The sequence below is a fragment of the Furipterus horrens genome, unplaced genomic scaffold (genome assembly GCF_987537825.1).
Source record: "Furipterus horrens unplaced genomic scaffold, mFurHor1.1.pri manual_scaffold_17, whole genome shotgun sequence".
In the NCBI taxonomy this organism is placed as follows: Eukaryota; Metazoa; Chordata; class Mammalia; order Chiroptera; family Furipteridae; genus Furipterus; species Furipterus horrens.
Window position 1 is genome coordinate 90,274,832 of NW_028327187.1, and position 18,893 is coordinate 90,293,724.

General features: G+C 39.2%; 1 protein-coding gene across 2 annotated transcripts; it reads right to left on the reverse strand.

Annotated features, from left to right (window-relative positions):
- Positions 1 to 1,699: 1,699 nt before the first annotated feature.
- On the reverse strand, positions 1,700 to 17,859 carry DDX3X (DEAD-box helicase 3 X-linked). 2 transcript variants are annotated; one of them, XM_090263879.1, is made up of 17 exons: positions 17,707 to 17,859; positions 14,866 to 14,923; positions 12,902 to 12,949; positions 10,774 to 10,903; positions 9,517 to 9,675; positions 9,340 to 9,439; positions 8,791 to 8,926; positions 7,818 to 7,903; positions 7,374 to 7,472; positions 7,103 to 7,263; positions 6,552 to 6,696; positions 6,328 to 6,472; positions 5,954 to 6,135; positions 5,749 to 5,866; positions 5,313 to 5,466; positions 4,472 to 4,608; positions 1,700 to 4,270 (listed from the first exon to the last, which is right to left on the reverse strand). In XM_090263879.1, exons 1-17 carry the CDS (start codon positions 17,749 to 17,751, stop codon positions 4,191 to 4,193), a joined length of 1,983 nt encoding a protein of 660 aa, XP_090120005.1. In that variant the 5' UTR covers positions 17,752 to 17,859; the 3' UTR covers positions 1,700 to 4,190. The 2 variants fall into 2 exon arrangements, with proteins under 2 accessions (XP_090120005.1, XP_090120004.1); XM_090263878.1 differs by having other exon boundaries at positions 4,472 to 4,611.
- Between the last annotated feature and the right edge of the window lie 1,034 nt (positions 17,860 to 18,893).

The following is an 18,893-nucleotide window of genomic DNA, read 5'->3' on the forward strand; positions in this document are numbered from 1 at the left end:
AGGGGGAAGGAAATCAGGGTCCCCAGAGGGAAGAGCATCAGTATTTTCTTTTTATTGCCAAACATTAGCACATTCTGTGTATATATGCTTCATGTACCCACCCACCAGGTGACTGGCATTTAGGTTTCCACTTCTTGGTAATTATGAATGCTATAAACACTCACATACATACAAGAGTTGTAGAAGTTTCTCCTAGGTTAATTCTTCTAGAAGCAAAATCACCAAATTATATGGTAATTGTTTAACCCTTTGTTTTGAGATGTTTTGTTTTCTCCCATAATGAACATGGTTCCAGGTCACAAAAGAATCATCCTGAAGAAAACCCAGTTGGGTGTAGGTAGGGAAAAAAAAAAAAAGGAAAAAGGAAGTCACCATAGAGAGGTAAACCACATTATACTGAGACTGAACATGCTAGAAAATAGATCATAAACTGACATGAGGCCAAAACAAGCCAGCAGGTTTAAATATACCCAAAACCATATTCAATGAAAACAGGAGGAAAAAAGCTCAACTTTCTAAGTCCTGTAAACTGCAGTGAATGAAATTTCTGCAATCTGGTGGGGAGGAGGGTAAGACTATTGACAACAGAAGTTACTGAGCCTCAAAGGGCAAGCCTGTGACCATACAACCACATCACTTACGAGTACATATAGGGACTAGGGACATAGCCACCCATGACAAAAGAAAAATTTTGTATTGGACAATCTCAAACATGCTCCAAGTCACTTTTGAAAATGTTCTGATGTTGAAATTCAGCCAAGAGATTGAGAAAACCTATTTAGATATTTATCACTTAAACTACAGAATATAATAAATATTTAGTTATCTCAATTTAGTTACCGATATTTTATTCCCTTATAATTTATATGAGGGACCTTGAGTCATTAGAATCGTTTCGCTTTGTGAATCACCTTCAGCCATTGATTTTTCAATAGTCACCTGAACACCTTTCCACTTTGATCACTCAACTACCCCTTCTATCTCCAATTATCAATAGTGGCATGTTATTCAAATTCTGCCATAAAAGGGAACTACCCAGAAGCAAGTATGTTAGTGTTAAAAGTTCTCATAGTACAAACAACTCAAAGTGAAACCAACACTTTTAGTATATTAATTTCATTGAACTATGTAATACTGCCAACTTTTGATCCCTTAAACAGCCTTGTCTCATAATAGTTCATTTATAAGTTATCTATTCAGTTATGGCTCATACCATCTCCGGTGATTTGGCAGCAAGCTGCCTGCAGCAATGTGTGGTGATAAGGTCAGCAAAAGCTGAAGGCAGACTGGGGGTGCTCGTGCCATCTCGGTTACTCTTACCCCCAATACGTCCTCGATCCCTAAGTCCTTACCATCACCCGTTTTGTTACTAACACTTGGTTTTTACCCAATTTCATTCCTTTCACTTCCTAGGATCCTTCACGTCAAGTGCTTCAAGTAACAGATTCCAACCCATGTTTAAGATGCTTCAAGTACAAGTCAATCTGTAAAGCATGCTATACAAGGACCTTTTAGATTTCTATCTTATTACAGAAATCTTTTCATTGTACTACAAATAACCTATACCAGAGTGACTGTTTCCAAGAGGCATCTCAAAATTAGCACTGGCCAACAACCAAAAGAATAACATCTTACAATTCAGGCAAGAGCACAACTTTATTTTCACTGCTAATAAACCACAATTGACAACAACAAAGGAGACTGTGCAGTTCAACTTTTTATTTTAATAAAATCAGAATATGCACAGCACATGCAGTGCTAGCATCTAAACTAATACAATAAGCAATTACTAAAGCTACAGTGACTTGAGGTTCAATCCTTACATTCAGCAAGTTTAAGTCCATCCTTATATGACTTTTGAAACCTTATTTATATAACTGAAAATATTGCTTACTGATAAAACTTGCTCAAATGCTATTGCTGAATGTACACAAGTCACTGATTATGCCAATACAACAAAGATAACCACATGTTTGAGGATTGCAATGTGCCAGACATTCACTGAGAAAAAAAAACACACAACTAAACAAAACTCACGCAACAAACATCTGAGAATCTGGACACTTCGTATCAGTGTTTTGAAGTGTTTCATTAATATCTTAAGACAAGTGTTATCAAAACCTTGGCATGGTTTAATTTCAAGTCGCCAATTTTGTTACTATCAGAAAATTATGGCTACACTGCCAATGCCGGGTCTGCTTAATTTGACTTAAGAGTTTAATATGACTTAACATTAAAAGCTCACACTACCCCGAAATATATAATTTCACGCATACGGTGACATTCAACATTCAAGTGCCAGTGTTTTTGTACTGTCTTTTGGTCAAGTTTTCTTTAAACTTTCAAAGAATCACTTTTAGGCTTACAAAAATAAATATTTGTCAAAATGTTCAATAAATATTACATAAAACTAGCAGCAAAAAGTATCTAGAAATCTGTCGTGTGCAAAGTTTTCTTCCCAACTAGCATTCCCATGGTCCCGAATAAATTTTAGAATCTAGTCCCATCCCCCTTCCTAGACAAGCTGCGTTCAACAATCTCCAAGAGACAAAATAAGATTGGAAGTTTAAGGACACGCACACAAGACATATATATAAAATTCTCTGAATGTGCAATAAAAGAAGTATTTTGTAAAAAGTTATGGGCAAAATGTACAAGGGCCTAAACCTAGACTAATTGAAATAGCACCATAACAAATGACCTCAATACTGTCAAGTGCACCTACTTAATAAAAGTTTTAGAACAAGGCACAATACACTTGAAAATCTATTGCACTTTAGGAAATTTTTGCCGTCTCCCTATGCCACTGTAAAAAGATTGAGCGTTTTGATCACCGCATTCTGGCCACAAAATTAGCCCAGAATTCGAAGTGGCAGAGGCATTTTAGTGGTGGACAATGCTCATCTTTGGCCAGATTTAGCATAAACAGACTATAAATACAATGGAAACCTATGCAACTAAAACTAAAACTGCACTGTATAGCAGAATTGACACCTTGTGCAGTTATGTACATATTTCCAACCTGTGTGATCTCAAAGATTTCAGTTTGTTACTCTTCTGGAGCCATTTTTACAAAGTCTATAGTAAGCCAGTTTAACATCTCAACGCAGCTTGAACGGAGTAATGTGAATCGGCATTTAAAATAAAGCCTGCTGCATTTAATTCTTCCTGTTCATACCTTCTTGACCAAAAAACATCAACACTAGCATGCGTTATTAGACCAAAAATCATCCAGGGCCCTAATGAGGGCTGGTCATTGCTGTGGTCAGCCATTCTACCAATTTCATTTATGGCAGGCATTTATAGTCTAAGTAGATGAATTCTCCTAAAAACCTATTTCATGTTATCAGACCTTTAAACTTTCCCTGTTAATAACAGTATGCCCACATTTGGCTAGCTCATAATTAATGATCTGCCTAAACATTGAAAGAGGAATTGCTGTATTTACTTGCATTAACTTTGAAAACAGTGCTTTGAATGTATGCATAGTCATACATCACCTCATCATGACTGGAATGGCTTGTTTAAAGACTATCAGGTTCTAAATACCTATCCAGGATAGAGTGAGCAAATCAGAACTTTAACTTAATACAGTTTGCCACATTAGAAACTAATTCCATTAATATGCTTCAAGACGTTTGTTGTTTTCCCCCAATCTGCAAGTATCAAAAAGCCCTAATGCAGGCTACCGCTTAAGTTTTTTCTTTATAATATTTATGGATGAATCGATGATTCCTGTTAAGTTGTATCACACCTGTGTGCCAAGGTTTGATTTTAGCCCAAGTTCAGTAAATTTATTTTGTCAAAAACAATTGGTATCTTGAGCATTACTGAGCCAACAGGACATCAAAATAAAAAGTTGTCTAAAGTTAAAGGCACAGTACATTAACAAACAAATGATCCTCAGTCACAAAATTATAAATGCAGTTTGGGATGGGGGTTGGCGGGAGGGGAGTTAATCCAAACTACAGCAATGAAGTCTTCAAACCACCTTCTGAACAGGGCTGCTAAATTGTTCCTTCACCTCTTCATGTGACCTTGAGCTCCCTTTAAAAAAAAAAATTTTCAGTGGAGAATCACAGCTGGTAATGTACTGCGAGTTCTTGAAGCTACACAAGGTATAGTCTGGCTAAGTTACATGTGGTTTCCATATTAGCTTGTTTGGCAGGGTGACCTACTGCAAAGTAGGTTCAGTTACCCCACCAGTCGACCCCCTGGGAGTTGTAATTTCCTCCATATCCATCACTGTTGTAAAAGCCTCCATAGCCACCTGAAAGATTTAAGAAAGAGAAATTAGTTAAGTCATCCATTGTTAAATACAATCTTCCCCTTCTATAAATATTTTGATATAAAATTATGAAGCACAAACTAAAGGGCCTACCTTTCCCAATGTTTTTAATTATGCTTTGAAAACAATGACTAAAAGGAAAAAAACCTTCCCAAAGACATGAGGTTAAAAAACTAGCATTACCTCCACCAAACCCTCTGCTGCCACCATGGCCGCCTCCACCACTGCGGCTGCTGCTTGCACGGCTGCTGCTGAAGCTGGAACTGCTGGAACCACTACTTTGTCGATAATCTCTGGCACCGAATCCTCCGCTGAACCTACTGCTGTAAGGACAAAAATGTGTATTGGGGTTCACATGAAGATGAAATTCCACTAAATAACCCAAAATTCTTGATCAAGCTTCCCACTGACCACACATACTGATCCTATGCTTTGGTACCTAATATGGCCACATTGCATCCTCTCTGTCTCCCTTCCTTCCCCTCTCTAAAAATAAAATATTTAAAAATATATAATTATCTTTAGAGAGGAAGAGAGGGACATCGTCTTGCCCTGCCATTTATTTATGCATTCATTGATTGTCATGTGCCCTGAATAGGGAGATCAAATTTGCAACCCCGACATATCGGTTCAACACTTTAACAAACTGAACTACCTGGCCAAGGCTGTTGTACATTTATTTTGGATTGTATATTGTTTGTGTATTTATGCTTTGATTATAGTAACTTCTCGTTATAAAACTGATTTGCACTGAATACAAACTGTGAATAAAAAGAAATGGTTGAAAGAGGAAAAACCTTCCCAGTTATCAATTTCTGATTTTTCTATTTAATCAATTTCCTATCCAGCCCTATTTTCCCTCATATTGATTTGGAAGGACCTAGCCATGGAAGTTTGCCACTAACTTAGCGTCATCCTTTCCAATAATCCCTTCCTTTACCCAAACCTTGTTAAACTAATACTTGGAAACTTAACCTTGGACACAGCACCCACCCCCCATTGTTATATACCATCTGTACCGCACCTCTTAGATCGTCCACGACTGCTACCCTTGTAATGGTGCTCGTAAGCCATGTTTTCTAACCAAGATGGCACTTCTTGCTTAGCTTCAACCAGCAGATCCAACAAATCCTTTGTGATGTTTATGTTCCTCTCATTAAAGAATGAGGTGGCAAGGCCTAAAACAATTCCAAGAAGTAAATTAAGGTGGTCCCATAAAGTAGCATAGTATTTGCACTGTCCTTAGTAAATAATACTAGTTTTAAAAATTTACAGTTTGATATTTAACCATCTCAGTCCTTTGAATAAAACCTGACTTTTCTATCACTTCTATTTTTGAAAGATATTCTAACGCATTCCTTGGAAATAGAAGTTCTTACAATTTAAGATTCTGAAAAGTTCTTTGATACATGCCTCACACTGAATAACAGAAACAACCAGAATATCAAGTAACCACTTACCAAGGTTTCCTACACGTCCTGTACGGCCAATGCGATGTACATATTCTTCAATATCGCTAGGCAAGTCAAAATTGATAACATGTTTCACATTTGAAATGTCCAGTCCTCTTGCTGCTACCTGGAAAATAGCTTTTGTTATATATGGTCCACTTTGAAGAAAACCAACAAATAGCTGAACATGAAAACAAGATTATATTATACATACTGCTGTAGCCACTAGAATTGGGCTTTTTCCTGAGCGGAACTGGTGAAGGGCCTCTTCTCTATCTCTCTGAGATCGGTCTCCATGGATACTGGTACAAGCATATCCTTCATGGTATAAGAAATCCTCCAGAGAATCTGCACCCTTTTTGGTCTCCACAAACACTAAGGTCAGTGAATCCTTGCCTAAATTTGAAAAATTACAAGGTTTTTGTCATTAGTAGTGACCTTGTTCTCTTTGCACTTAGTAAACATGAAAACAAAGGCAGTATTTAAGACCGTTTTAACAATATTTTGGAAAAAAGCACTAAAAGGTGATCTGATGGATTCTCATTACCCAAGGGATCAGAGCAATACTACTAAAATTATAAATTTTACCTGTTGCATTTAGAAGGTCAAGCAGAAATGACCGTTTGTCTGGCTCTTCCACCCAAACTACTTTTTGTGTGATGTTCTCAGAGGTAGAGCCAACTCTTCCAACAGCCAAAAAGATATATTCATCCAAGAAATCACGAGCAAGCATCTGAAAGAACAAAAAATACTGCATTATCTACTGAGATAAACAAAGCCAAAGTAAGTTTGGAGCATCAAACAATAAATACCTGTATTTCCTTAGGGAAAGTAGCACTAAACATCATAGTGTGGCGAACTCCTTTTGGTGGCATAGTATCTTGTTCAACTATTCTACGTATCTGAGGTTCAAACCCCATATCCAACATCCGATCAGCTTCATCCAACACCAGGTATCTGTCATGAAAAAAAATTCAGTTTAGAATCTGAGGAGTTTTAGTATAGCTGTATTAAAAAGTATGATTATATACTTAACCAGATTGTTAAATTCCTCACATCACACAATTTGATACATGTACAGAGACAGCGCAGGATTTTGCCACTAAATAAACCATCCAAGATCACACAGCCAACTTAACTCTTACTATTACTTGACTACTTGATCCAGTATGGTCAATTCTCAGCCTCTACTAAAATGCCACTGTTTTTCAACATTAAAATTACAATAAGCAAACTTTAAGTTAGAAGACAAAATAAACCACTTCTTAATTTTAAAATTTAGACAACACTAGCAAGCACAAAACTAACGGCCAGTAATTTTAAAAATTAACATTGCATTCCATAGATTTAAAAATTAACATACTTGCAGAAGTCTAATCCAATCTTTCCTCTTTCCATCATATCCACTAGACGCCCTGGAGTGGCTACTAACAAGTGGCATCCACGTTCTAAGTCTCGAATCTGCTGACCAATATCAGCACCACCATAAACAACACAAGGACGAACTCTAGATCTGTATGAAAACTATAAGCAAAGAAATTTTAATTAACTTCAAGTCTGAGATCTTCACATGGTCATGCAGTATTTTATTAGAAACAATGAGAAAGGCAATAATTGCTGAAATGCATATTTACCTTCCTGGCTTCCTCATAGATCTGTACTGCCAGTTCTCTAGTTGGTGCTAATACCAAGGAGATTGGGTATTGTTTGCGGCGCCCATACCTTCCATTTTCCTAAGAAATTAAATTATAAATTAAACAAACTGAAGATTCATTACAGCCCTGACTGGTGTAGCTCAGTGGGTTGGGCACTGTTCTGCAAAGCAAGCGACCCAGGTCCTGGTTAAGGCATGTGCAAGAGGTAATCCTCCTCTTCCTCCCTTCCTTCCCCTCTCTCTACAAATAAAATCTTTTTTGAAGATTCATTACACAACATCAATTTTCTTCTGTAATTTATGGGTTACACTTGAAAACTATTTTATGTTAAAAAGATTGAAGTCTTAGTGTCATTTAGAAAGCTCTCTCCTACAGCTACCTAAAAAAGTCTACTCAAACTTCATTTTATAAAGAAATATTTACCTTCATAGCCCTCAAGGCCTCGCCTGGACCATCTGAATAAATCTGACTCAAGATGGGCAGAAGAAATGCTGCGGTTTTTCCAGACCCTGTTTAAAGAACATATTCATTAAAGCACAGAAAAACCTACTTATTACTTTTACTTTTCGTTTCCAGTTTACATTCAATATTGATTTACAGTAGTTTCAGGTGTACAAGGCGTCATTCGATAATTACATAACTTATTAAGTGTTGCCCCTAATATTTCCAGTATACACAGTAGCACAAGTTATTACTATATTGTGTTTGCTGTGCTGTGTATTTTACAGTCCCATAACTACTACTTTTTTAAAATCTATGTATTTTATTGTTTATCCTGTTACTGCTTATTACTTTTGAATAAATATTGGTAGATGACAGTTTTGTTAACTGTCCTATTTACAGCTAAGTTAACACCAAGTAAAAACCTGACCAGTGTGACTTCGCTGAGCATCTTCTCACAAAGCGAAAGGTCATCGGTTCGATTCCCAGTGAGGGCACATGCCCAGGTTGTAGGTTCAGTCCCTTGTTGGGGCACATACAGAGACAACCTGTTCGATGTTTCTCTCTTTCTCCCTCTCCACTCTCCCCTCTCTTAAATAAATAAAAACTTTAAAATTTTTTTAAAAAGAAAACAAGAATTTTTGCCTCAAAAGTGGTGTCAATTTCAATTTCTGACACTTTCCTGTTGGTATATACTGCTAATGTATAAAGAATGACATTCTCACTCTTCCATAAGGCCAAATGATTTGAGTGGCATGTATTTTTTAGTGAGGGGACTTTGCCACCCTCTTTCATAATGGTCAAACTCAGACACAGTAGAGCTTGTACTGAATTCAGAGCCTAGTAACTATCCGTACTACTTTACCTACGGAGGCACCTTTCCCTTGGCCACATTCCTATGGATCACAGGCTATATTCTCTACTCTTGTTACTTTTATCAAGTGAGCTAGCTTACCTGTTTGGGCACAAGCCATCAAGTCCCTCTTCTCTTTGATAATAGGAATAGCATGCTTTTGCACTGGAGTCGGGCGAGTATAACGAGTAAGCTCAATATTTCCCATAATAATTTCTCCCATCTCAACATCACTGAACTGTCAAGAAATTCAATAGGGTTAAATTGCTAGAAATAGCCATTTTTGTTTTATACTAATGTAATGGAAAAAACTAATAGCTGATTTGTACTTTAGTTTACAGCTGCTTTAAATAAAAATTGTTACATTTTAGTGGGGAAGGAAGGGGAAATCAATCCTTTAGGCTTTATCTTACATTGGAGAAGTTTCGGGTATATGCAATGTTTAACCCACTTCCTATTTGATATTAACAGTGACACTGAGCTCAATTTCTACCCTTCCACATATAATGAGGCTGATTTTTGAAGTAACTTAGAGAACTTAAAATAAGACAGGCATGGTCTATATATGTCTTTAGGAAGCCCATCTCATTTTGAGGTGCTGTGAAAAAATTTAATTTCCCTGTCTTAAAAGATTAAGCAAGAATACTTAACACTTTCGATGTGTGGAGGACAGTTGTTGCCTGTTGCCTCAACTGGAATATCATCATATTTCTCAAAGTTAATCCCAGTGTTGCCTCCAGAAAAGAGCTCCCTGAAATCAAAGATTGGCAAGTTTATTTGTTATAGTAGCTAATAAGGGTGCATTGCATCACAATTACTGAAACTTACTGTTCCAAGCGTTCACTTGGTGGGAGTGGTTTTGACCAATCATCCTCATCTGATTTGTCACACCAGCGACTGTTTCCACCACGTTCATACTTGCCAAAGCCACTTCTGTCACCACGGCTACCAATGCCATCATAGTCACTCCGTCCACGATCATCAAACCTAAACAACACAAGCAATTAATCAGAATTGTATCATTTAACCAGCATCATCTTCCTACCACTACTCTAGAACAGTACCTAGAGAAGCTGAATTATTCATTATGGCTAACCTCAAGGATTATCTACAGTCCAACTCAGGCTTACTCTTTATTTGACAAATAAGGCCCTCTAATTAACCAGACTGTATGTATCATTTACATTAGTTTATTTTCTAAAATCAGTATCCTTTACTTCTACAAATTATATAGCCTACACAGGCCTCATACATGCTGAAATTAATAATCAAATCTTGTACTTATAATCAGCATGTTACTTACACCTTTATATAAAGTTCTCATCCACATATATTTAGCAGTAGGGAAAAGAATATAGCACACCAAGTTTCAATTGTCCCGGTAATACTAGGATGGCATTTAAAGGACAATTCACCTGTGTGACAGACTTTATAAAAGGTAGAAAATAATCCTTACCTGAATTAAGATGTTTTTAGTTTTAGGCCTGTTTGCGAAAAATCAGGACACACAGGACTAACCACAGCTATTAGGCGCATGAGGTCAGTTCACCACACTTGTATAATCAAAAATATAAGGTTTAAAAATTGTCATATAGGACATCCACAAAGATCTCAACTAAATTAGGCCATTCACTAGATAAACTTACTCTTAAATAGACTATAAAACTAGAGAAATGCAAAATATGTATTTGTAAAACAACGAGTGTTTCAAATTGAAACACGTTTAAAAATCTCAGAAAATGTCCTGGTTCCAGAATTTGCACCCTTCCACTTAGTCCTCAAGCTATTCAGAGTATGATTTTTACTACATTTAATACAAAAATATTTTATATTTGTGAAAAATGCAAAAAAGCACATTATTCTCATCTAATTTCTACATAAAAAGTTCAATTTAGTAACCTCTTACAGCTAAGAAAATATGATTAAAGATATAATGCTTAACATCAAAATAGGTGGTCTATTACAGAGAAAAATATGCTTAATGATCAGAGTACAAATAAAAAGATGAGTTACCAAACTAAAGATCAATTCCTAACTTGCTATACTGTACACACATATAAAGCAAAAAGATAAGAAATCACCTACCTTCCCCCTCTTGATCCACGATCACTGAAGAAACTAGACTTTCCTCTTGAATCACTACGAGGTCCAAAACTGCTGTATGCATCCTTATCTTTAGTAGAACTCCACCCTGAACTGTCCTTATCGTAGAATCCTTCAATTAAAATAAAAACACAAACCCACTGTAATGTATTATTAGAAATTGACAATACCTTAACATGATTCTTGTGTTTCTGAATTTGACGCCCTCCGTTCATTTTATCTTATCTCTGTAGACTGGAGAGACAATGGAAATAAATTTCTATCATGTCAACAAAAAAAAAAAAAAAAAAACAAGATTTAGAGCTGACCTTACAGTGGCACACAAAATGTTTTATATCTTTAATTCTCTCCATTAGGAAATAATATACACTAAACCAAGCAACCTGACAATCTAAAAAGTTCTGAATACCACCTCTAAAATGTCAATAGCTTTGCCTGTAATACAACTATTATGGTACTCTTTATGACCATCAAAATTCTACTTCCATTCATTTTATAGGTATGAGTGAGTTTACTAGGAACCAGTTACCACTGTTTTACTGTTTCTTAGGGGTGATATTTAATTAAAACATCCTTAAGAGTGTCAGATTAAAACAGTACTTTCCAGTTTCCCTAGTAAAAAGTTTAAGAATGATGCTCAATGAAATACATACTGTCAGACAGAAACCACGAATACCTAGAAAAAAGGAAAAACTCTCATCCTTACTCTCAGTGTGGTCAGGTTCCTAGGTATACCTATGAACATTCTGTAAGAGGGGATAACAAAAGTATAAATATATAGAAGGTTTAAAGACACGTGGAGGGTTTAACTAGCTTCAGTGACACTTTATTAAATAGTCATAGTTTACAAGTTAATTAAGTTACTTTCAATTAGCCTGCTTGGTGAGCAATGGTCTTTAGCTATCAATAAAAAGTTGAGTTAGATGCCCTGAGCAGTGTGGCTCCAGTGGATTGGAATGTAGTCCTGCAAAGTGAAGGATCACTGGTTCAATTCCTGGTCAGGGTATACGCTGGGGTTGCAGGCCAGTTCCCCTAGTCGGGGTACCGAAAGACAACCAATCGATTTTTCTCTCTCATATCAATGATTCTCCCACCCCCCAAAAAATAAGTAAAAGTAAGTAAAACCTTTAAAAAAAAGTTTAAGAGTTCCAAGATCTCTTTCAGCTCTAAAAACCTGATAGTGCCTCTCTCCCTTTGATTTCTGTCACTGCAACAAAGGCAGAAAGCACTAAACATACATGGGGGTCCATTTCAGCTAGTAAATTCAAAGGAACAATGACAACACACGTGATGATGAAGACAGGTTCTGAAGTAGCTAGTAAGAATGACAAAGTAACAAAGTGATGTGACAGAAATAATACAATTTATACCCATGTATTGCCAGAGACAGTGAAGCTAATACACACTATATATGGATAAGGAGGAATGACAGCAAACCACACATTCCTGTGAACTCCTCCACCCTTTCAATCCTACCTTCCATATATCCAGTATATTCGCTCCTGAGCTTTAAAGCATTTTGCTTTTCCTCCAAATCTCAATCACCCATTTTATGAAATACATTGCACCCGAACAGCTGTTCCGTAATTTGAGACATCTACTACGTTTTCTATCACTACATTACAAACTAAATGGGAAAAGACCAGGTGTTACACCGTCTGGATAAAACCTTTCAAATGATGCAGTTAAGGCCAACTAAATGAAACCAAAGAATCACTCCCAACTTATTAGTAGTGCCCAATGCAATATATACCCTATTAACTCTTCTGCAATAACTCCATTTTCATTTTGGCATCTCTGCAAGAGAGAAATAACTGGGTTGTTAGCACCATGCAGTTTGATTTACAAAGTAGGGTGCCCACTCACCTTTTTCAAATTAAAATGATGCTGTGAGTATAATAAACAAATAAAGCACAAGACTACAGAAATTATATAAAACCATGCCCCTGGCCTCAGAAGAATATGTAGGAAATGCAGAATTTTCCACTGTGACATTAGATGAGATTTTTCTTATAAAGTCCTAATATTTGAACTGACAGAAGCAGAAGAAAGCCATTGTGTTCAGACTTCCCAAAGAATTAGAGGTCTACAAATTGCTCAAAGGACTTACCTTTAGTAGCTTCTCTGTTCCTTAAATGAGGAGGAATATAGCGTCCTTCTAAAAAATAATAAAATGCCAAAAAAGGTTCAGGTTAAAGATTTTTACCAATGTTTTGCTATTAAAAAATGGTCCTGGAAAAAAAACATTATTGAAACTCTAACCTCCTAGTCTAACTTGGAAATGTGAGGGGGGATGGAGAGCGGGGTATGAAACCTACTTTTTAAAAAACCTACTTTTATTTTAAACGGGTTATTACTTTATAAGGATAAACTTAAGAGGGGAGGACAAGTTTGGCAAACAAAACTTTGACCTGCAACTACAAGTCGTTCTTTTACAATTATTTTAAAGGCCTGTTATGATTTCAGAGAATTGTTATAAACAAAACACAACTAAGTATTTACTATAACAACCTAAAAGACTACTATATCATAAATCATAATTGGTCAACTAAGAGGTTTTTTTTGTTTCTATCCTGGTAAATTCTATAACATAGTAAATATACATAGAAAAGATGAGGGGGAAATGATTTCAAGGAATTGGGAGTTTCAATTAGGGCTTGCTGAGTTTCTGGAGTAACTGTTGCTCTGTATGCAGGCAAGAATTCAGCCTAGAACATGGATGAGAAGGCAAGAGCAAATAATGTATAACCACCAAGTAAAGAAAAAGTCAACTCACTGTACCACTAATAAAATTGAAATATAACTTTTCTTTTTCCCTCTGGGTTGAATTAAATATTAAAGATCTCTATTAGAAGGACCAATTCCTCACATTCTTAAAAAGCATGAAAAATAATAGTGAAATTTAAATCAAAATACTAGCCCTGACTGGTGTGACTCAGTGGACTGGGCATTGTCCTGCAAAACCAAAAGGTCCCGGATTGGATTCCTGGTCAGGGCATATGTCTGGGTTGTGGGGGAAGGAGGGCGAAGCAGTGGTTGGGGGCCTGTGAGAGGAAACCAACTGATGTTTCTCTCCCACTTTTTCCCTCCCTTCCCCCTCTCTAAAAATAATTAAATCTTTAAAAAAAATTTAAAAACCACAAATACCATGTCCCTAGTGAGAACCTTCTGGCCTAAAAACGAGGACATGCCCTTCACTATATATAACACAGCACCTGAAGAAATACTGATGTCAGACCCTGCAGCCTATACCCATCTCTCTTATTTTAGTTAAGAGATTGTAAGACTTAAGGTGACTCAAGTCTACTGCCAAATAAACCACCAATATACCCTACACCTTAATACTAATTTAACATTAAAAAAAAGAAAAAAGAAAAAAGGCCCTCTGGCCCTGACCAGAGGTGCTCAGTGGGTTGAGGTTCTGCAGAAGAAAAGTCACCAGTTCCATTCCCAGAGTCAGGGGCATGGTGCCTGGGTTGCAGACCAGCGGCAACCGAACAATATTAGTCTTTCTCCCTAACTTCCCCCTCTCTAAAAATAAATAAAATCTTTTAAAAATGTTTTAAACTCTGGGGGGAAAAAAAAGAAATAAAACTTTTATATGTAACTTCTTTTCAAAAGAATGATACGATGACATAGCATTTAAAATCCTAACCACAAGATTCAATACAGCTTTGTTCTATTAGTTTCATGTTTGTTCTTCATGGAAAAGGGGTTGCTGTAGCGATTAAATGTGAATGTTCCCTTTATTGAGTTTAATGATGATAGATTCACTCTAACACAACCCCAACACCTCTAAACCTAGGCTCAGGATTCATAACAAGCTCTCCTGGATAATTTCTGTGTTGTGTAGGTTTTTAAATGACTGTTTACTCAAGAAAACCAGTCCCTTTTTACTACCAAAAGGTTACAATGCTTTAGATTGATCACTAAAACTAATTCTACATAACAGCCTACGTAATTCTTTATACAGTAAGAAATGGGGGGAGGGGTAATTCTTAAATTTTTAATAAATCCAATAAAATATTTGAATAATAAAGTTCTAATAGTAAATCCATAAAATGTTTTACTTACTGCTGGCTGTACTTCCTCCACTCTGACTATCTGAAGAGTTCAGGTCTAGGCCAGCAAACTAGGAAGAGAGAGTTAAATGGTTAGTAGCCAGTATGGTAAAAAATTACTAAAACTAGTCTGCCCACTAGCATTTACTAGCACTAGTTGCTCTGCCTGCCTCATGGGGCTGGTGTGAATCTCTTAATGCAAATGTGACCAAGAATGTGCTTTTTAAGACTAAAGTTCTAAACAAATACATTAACGGTAGTACTGTACATACTGCAGAAGGCACACACCATGATGCTGGCGCTACCCAGTAGAAACTGGGCCCAAATTTAAGTCATTCATTCAAAATGTATTTTCCCTGTAACATTTTCCATAATAAAAGCTCAAAAAATTAAAATTGTTTTAAAATATCGAATACAAAAAAGGATTAATTTTAGCTCCAAATCGTATTTGACACGTGTTTCCAATGCCAACTTTCTACTTGAAGTTATTTTAACCTACAAAGCACACCTGGAAGTATCAGAACAAATTTTAATTCCTTTTTTCCTAAATGCTGCACAAATATTTTTAATAAAGAAAAAAATATAGCCCCCTCTTATTAAACACTATATAAAGACAACCCCTGTGATGTAGGTAACTATTCATTCTCGCATTTTCACCACTGAGATAAGTTCAAAGACTAGGCAGAAATAGCACAAATGGCTCAGTGCCCTTAAAGACTAACATTTTACACCTTTACTGCCCATTTCTACCTATCCCCTTTCTACCGGTAGTTCAAAGCCTCAACATTCTACAAAAAAGACCTACTATCATCATCACGTTCTGTTGTTATGACTAACCAAGACTACTAGAAACAATAGGGGGTTAAAAAAAGCTATAGGACAAAATATTTTTAAGCCACAAAAGACCGAGTAACACACTGCTGCCTTCTGTCTCCAAAGGTGATGTGCAGCTATACCATAAGTCTTCCGTTAAAAGGTCAAGATGATACTATCAAATTGCAAGCATAAATGGACTCACTGAAAACTGGAAACATTCTAAGTCTTAAAAAAAAGTGAGATGAATCTAAGGCTTAAGTGCCTTATTCCTGACAGCTATCTGAACGCTGATATTTTAAAGCACAGAAGAAAAACTGCCCTCTTTACAAGTTTTAATTTTACACTTGGCAACATGAAGAGGCAACTTTAAATGCTAGTATCGAGTGTTGCTATTACTCTAACAATTTTCTTAGTTGTGACTGCCTGCTGCTAAATTCTAAGGATTGCCCATTCTTTCGAATTACATCGATTATAAATTTAAAAGTTCATTCTTGCCTGGATCTTAAAACATGGCACCTATATGGAAAATGTTAAAGCTGCCCAACACCAGATTTTTCTCTGCTCCATTCAACATGACGTGTGAGCAATGTGGAGGATTTAATAGAACCGACCCACTAATGAAAAAATATAATCCCTAAGAAACGTTAAATCCCTAAAAATATATTACACACGACACTTCATGTGTCACTTTCGTTTGTTTTCAAGATTACTCCGGAATTCATGGGAGGCAGAAGTTTACTTAACGGCTCCAAACATCCTACTTGAAGAGCTTATCTGCAAGTCCTTGTTGCCGAGGAACGCAGACTTCCTGCCACCAAAAGCCGTACTCCTAGTCTTTCAGCTCACACATTCTCCTCTCCTCTACCCCCACCCTTACAAGAGAGAATATTCCAGTAAGAGAACATACCTTATTTGACCTATTTTAAAATTTTACTCCACGGGCAGCAACAAGTGAATAAAACTTAATTTTCCTCCAAGTCACATTCAGGGTATTTTTTTTTCCTTTGGCCGATGCCTGGATCAAACGCCACTCATTAACATAAGGACACTCATACAATTCGTGAACCTCCCAAAAAAACCCGCGTGGCCAAAGGCTAAATCGTCACACAGTAACTATCTGAAGTAGGCACGAAGAGGCACGAAGAAAAAGGCACGAAGAAAGAGCCACTCTAGGTCCAAATCTCCATCTCTCTCTAGTGCCCAGAGCCAAGGCTCCCGCAGCGACCCATTATCCCCCCCCCCCCCGCCTCCCCGAACCTTCTGCGTCACAAAACTTTCCACTCCGGAAACGCGGCCTCCCGGGCCGCAGCGTTGGGCCTGAGGAAACCCGGCTGGATCGAGAAGGCCTGCGGAAGGACGCCGGGGAGTAACAAATTGCCCATTCCATCCTCCTTTCAAGGCCCTCACTGACCACGGGACCCGCTGGTCCAACCTCTCCCGCTAGTGGGCCGCAGCGCCGCCCAGCCACCCAACGCTACACAAAGGAGGCCGCCGCCATTACCCCAAGCGCAGGCCGCCCCCCGCACTGCCCCCTCCCACATTCCAGAGCCGCGTTCCACCTCAGGCGCGCAGTCGCGCGCACCCAACACCGCCTCACAAGAATCCGGGCCGCGTGTGAATAGAGGGCCTAAGTCCTGGAGACCAAGAGTCCCCACTCGCGCTCCGCGAACACCCCCAAGCCGCCACCCATGGGTCACTAGTCAGTCGAGGTTCGCGCGTGCACCTCCCCGCGAGAGCGCGCGCACCCCTTCCCCCTTCCCCCTCCCCCTCCGCCCGCCTGCGCACGCACACAAAAGCCGCCATTGTGCTCGTCCCGGGGACAATACCGTGGACCAAGCCGGGAACTCGGCCGGGAAGACAACCACAACCGGCATTCCTGCCACCTCCCCATTCCTCCATAGCCCCGGGGCACTGACACTCGCCAACCCGACATACCGAGAAAACGACAAAGGAAGGTGTCAGTCTGCGCTACGCCATAAGCCAAGTTAGTCGGGGGAGGGGGGGATTCATACAACCGAGGAGGCTCCTTGCAGCTCACCTGCTGGTCCAGCCCGAGCGCATTTTCAACCGCCACATGACTCATCCCTGAAGAGTACCGAGAACTCGGAGTCTTCCGCTGCTGAGCAAGTGTTTTGATTCACCGCGAAGGTCCTCTCACGGGAGAACTGCGGCTCTGGAGCAAACGCCGCTGCCACGGATCTAATATACTAACTGGAAAGACTGCTACGTCAGCACGTAGGACGTGTGCCCTCCCTCTCACAACCCCACTCCTCCTGCCCCCACCACTTCTGCCTAGCTACTGCGCGCTTGTTCAGTCCTAATCTCGCGAGTGTACCTAGTAAGTCCCTCCCTCGGATCTCAAAGCGCTAAATACCGCCCTGGTTCGTCTGAACCGATTTGCTCTGCTCTCCGCTAATCACCTACCTCAAGTCTGGGAGTTTATTAGATATCGCGAGAACTCGTTCTCCCCACCCCCACCCCCGCTAATACAGTACGCTACCCTAAATTTGGGAACTTTCGAGATCTCGCGAGAACTCGTCGTCCCGCTTTCTGCCAACTCGGAGGCGTTAGAATTTCACTTAGGCCTTTCACCTTTCTTTTCCCTACACGCCCAGTTTTTGCTGTTCCTTTCTTCCCACTGTGCGCCCTCTCCTCTTTCTCTCAGTGTCCGGACTTGGAGATGCAGTGAGATCTCTAAGCTAATCAGCCCTAGCTCTTCCGGGGGGGCAGCTTCCCCGAAATCGTAGTGAGGCAACAGGAGGTCCGAAGCCGAGTCACGTGACCCCAGGTGCCGGACGCGGTGGCCATTTTGTGCAGCAGGAAAGTGGCTTAAATAGTTATCGGAATGCAGGGGGCAGGAGGCGGAAACGGGAAGAGGAGTGGGAAAAGGAAGAAGGGACAAGAAGGGAGAAAGGAAGGACAGCGAGATGGTGACAGAGTAGACGGGAGCCGGCCGCGCGCACTGGTGGTCTACGCGCCCCACTGCGGTTGCCTAGGCAGCGGGGACGCCGCCTTGGAAACGCTACTGCCTCTCCTGTGTCACCCCCCAGACTCGTGCACGCTCCTGCGCGCGCGCGCTCCCGCCCCCCGCGGTGATGAAACAATAAAACGATCACGCGCTGAACTTGAGCGGGTGGTTGCGCTCCCTTCCGGGACCCCTGCCCTCCGCGGGTACATGTGTTGAACAGAGCCCCCATTTTACTCCCTCGGGGCGTCCAGCGGCTT